Consider the following 2,626-nt stretch of genomic DNA (forward strand, 5'->3'; position numbering starts at 1 on the left):
AGAGGAGCTCCAGGCTGCACCGGCCGTCCAGGGAGGACCCCGAGTGAGGACTAAGGGAGTCACCCACCCCGAAGAGAAGGGGCAAGAGAGAATATGGCCCGTTCCCTCCTGTCAACCCTTAGACTCCCAAGAAAGGACTGTCAGGCTGAGACTGCCCGTAAATTCCTCTGCCAGGTCCGAGGGAGGTTAGAGCTTTGTTCTGAAGGGGCAGCCACCAGGCAGCAGAAGGGAGGGTCCCAGGACCCTTGGGTGGTGGGCTGAACGCTCCCTCCTTTCCTCCTCCTGGGTGTCATGGAAGATGGTGGTGTCAACTTCAGAGCAGCAGAGGGGATGGTGTGGGGGAGTCTTGGCAACAATTGTCATCCTGACTCTGAATGGGAACCACGGGGACCTACCTCCCCTGCCAGCCCCCACTGTCACCCCCGTACTGCCCAGGCAGGGCTGGCTGGCTGTGCCCCAAGGCTCACTCTACCGTCCTCCACAGGGGTCTCAGGAGACAGGCTGAGCAGGAGAACAGGAGCCCTGTGGGTCCTCGAGCAGTGCCCTCAAGGACCCTGCAGAGGCGGCCTTGGTTAAAGCCAGGGAGGAATCTCCCCGCTGAAGGTGCTCACAGCATCTCCTTGTCCCTCCCCCAGGTGCCCTCGTTGTCTACCTTCCTGCGCACACTCCCGCCTGCTGGCCCTGACCTGTGTCATCATGCCTCGGGGCCAGAAGAACAAGCGCCGTGCCCGCGGGAAACGCAACCAGGCCCACGGGGAGACTCAGAGTCTCAAGGGAACCCAGGCCACTGAGGCGGCGGTGGCGGCGGCGGCGGTGGCAGAAGAGATACAAGAGTTACCCTCCTCCCCCGTTCCTGTTTCTCGGGGTACTCCCCCGAGCTCCCCTGCTGCTGGCACTCGCCAGGAGCCTCAGGGAGCCCCAGCCACTACCTCTTGTGATGAAGGGGCTTCATGCCCAGGATCTGAAGAAGGTGCCCAGAGCCAAGATGAGAAAAGTGCAGGTACCTCCCAGGCAGCACCTTCCACTCACAGCAGTTGCAGAGATCCTCTGACCAGGAAGTCCACAATGCTGGTGCAGTCCCTGCTGGAGAAGTACAAGACGAAGGAGCCCATCCCGCAGGCAGCACTGCTGAAGGCTGTCAACAGGAAGTACCAGAAGCACTTCCCTGAGATCCTCAGCAGAGCCTCTGAGATCATGGAGGTGATCTTTGGCCTCGAGCTGAAGGAAGTCGACCCCAGCAATCACTCCTACGCCTTCATCAGCAAGCTGGCCCTCCCCAACAAGGGAAGTCCAAGTGATGAGTTTGGGCTGCCCACGCCCGGTCTCCTGATGCTTCTCCTGGGCCTGATCTTCAAGAAGGGCAACCGTGCCACTGAGGAGGAGATCTGGGAAATCCTCAATGGGTTGGATTTCTATGCTGGGATGAGGCACTTGATATCTGGGGAGCCCAGGAGGCTCATCAGCAAAGATTTCGTGCAGCAGAAGTACCTGACGTACCGCCAGGTGCCTGACAGCGATCCTCCGCGCTATGAGTTCCTGTGGGGCCCGAGAGCCCACGCTGAAACCAGCAAGATGAAAGTGCTGCAGTTTGTGGCCAAGATCATTGGTACCGTCCCCAGTGCCTTCCCAGATCTCTATGAGGAGGCTCTGAAAGATGAGGAAGAGAGAGCAGCAGTGAGAGGCGCGGCCAGGGCTACAGCTGTTGCTGAGGGCAGAGCCCCTTCCAGGGCCAAGGCCCGCAGCTCCTCCCACATGTAGGGAGGGAGGCCGCGGGCAGTTTGCTCACTTTGTTTTGGAAGAGAACAGTCAGGCTGCTAAACAGTGCAGAGTAGTAGGGGTGGAGGGAACAAAGTATAGATCTTATTTATCTTCCTGTTTTAAACTAGTAACTTCTATATATTATTGATTGATTGATTTAGGATTTTTTCAAAAGTTTTTTCTTGTAATAGTGTTTTCTTAAGAATATGAATTCGTGAATGACGTTGCTTGCATATTTATTGCTGTTTAAAGAGTTCTAAAGTTACAGTTTTGGTATATGTAAAAGGAATTCACAAACCATCTATATTTTCTGTATGATCCAGAAGTAGAAAACATGGCACTGCAATACAGATTTTCATGGAAATGTGAAGGACGACCACAGAAAATATTTAGAAACAAAAAATGGAGAAAACAGAGAGTAAAAGCCATTTAACTCGTGGTTTGCCTTACTTCGTTTAAACTTTCTTTTGGTAGAAATAAAAGATACTTTGATTTAGCTCATTTATGAGTATTTGTTTCTTTTGCCCTAGTGCACTGCATATTCTCTGCTACCTACTGGATTAAAAATAAACTCTGATGGGAGGGTGGTATTTTGGGGGTTCATAATAATCACATCATAACTGCCATTCATCAAAAACCCAATATTTCTTAATGAGTATGCCACTGCTTTACATGTAGTACATAACATTCCAACAGTCACGCAGGGTAGGATTCAGCAGACTCCCTTTTAGGTGAATAACTTGCAGATTTCTCAAGTTCACAAGACTGATTAAGTGACCTTGCTGGGTCTAGTCCCCTGGTCTGCAATAGTCTAGAGCCTACACTCTTCCACTCCTCCCAGCCTAAGCCAGACCTTACGTCTTTTAAT

At 52.5% G+C, this 2,626-nt stretch overlaps 1 protein-coding gene across 1 annotated transcript; it reads left to right on the forward strand.

Annotated features, from left to right (window-relative positions):
• Nucleotides 1-696: 696 nt before the first annotated feature.
• Nucleotides 697-1,758, forward strand: LOC116747019 (melanoma-associated antigen B4-like). Its single transcript, XM_032618861.1, has one exon. The coding sequence runs from the start codon at nt 697-699 to the stop codon at nt 1,756-1,758; it is 1,062 nt and encodes a 353-aa protein (XP_032474752.1).
• Nucleotides 1,759-2,626: the final 868 nt, after the last annotated feature.

This window comes from Phocoena sinus, chromosome X (genome assembly GCF_008692025.1).
Source record: "Phocoena sinus isolate mPhoSin1 chromosome X, mPhoSin1.pri, whole genome shotgun sequence".
Classification (NCBI taxonomy): Eukaryota; Metazoa; Chordata; class Mammalia; order Artiodactyla; family Phocoenidae; genus Phocoena; species Phocoena sinus.

Coding starts and splice junctions, on each gene's coding strand:
- LOC116747019 (XM_032618861.1), top strand. CDS start 697: ATGCCTCGGGGCCAGAAGAACAAGCGCCGTGCCCGCGGGAAACGCAAC.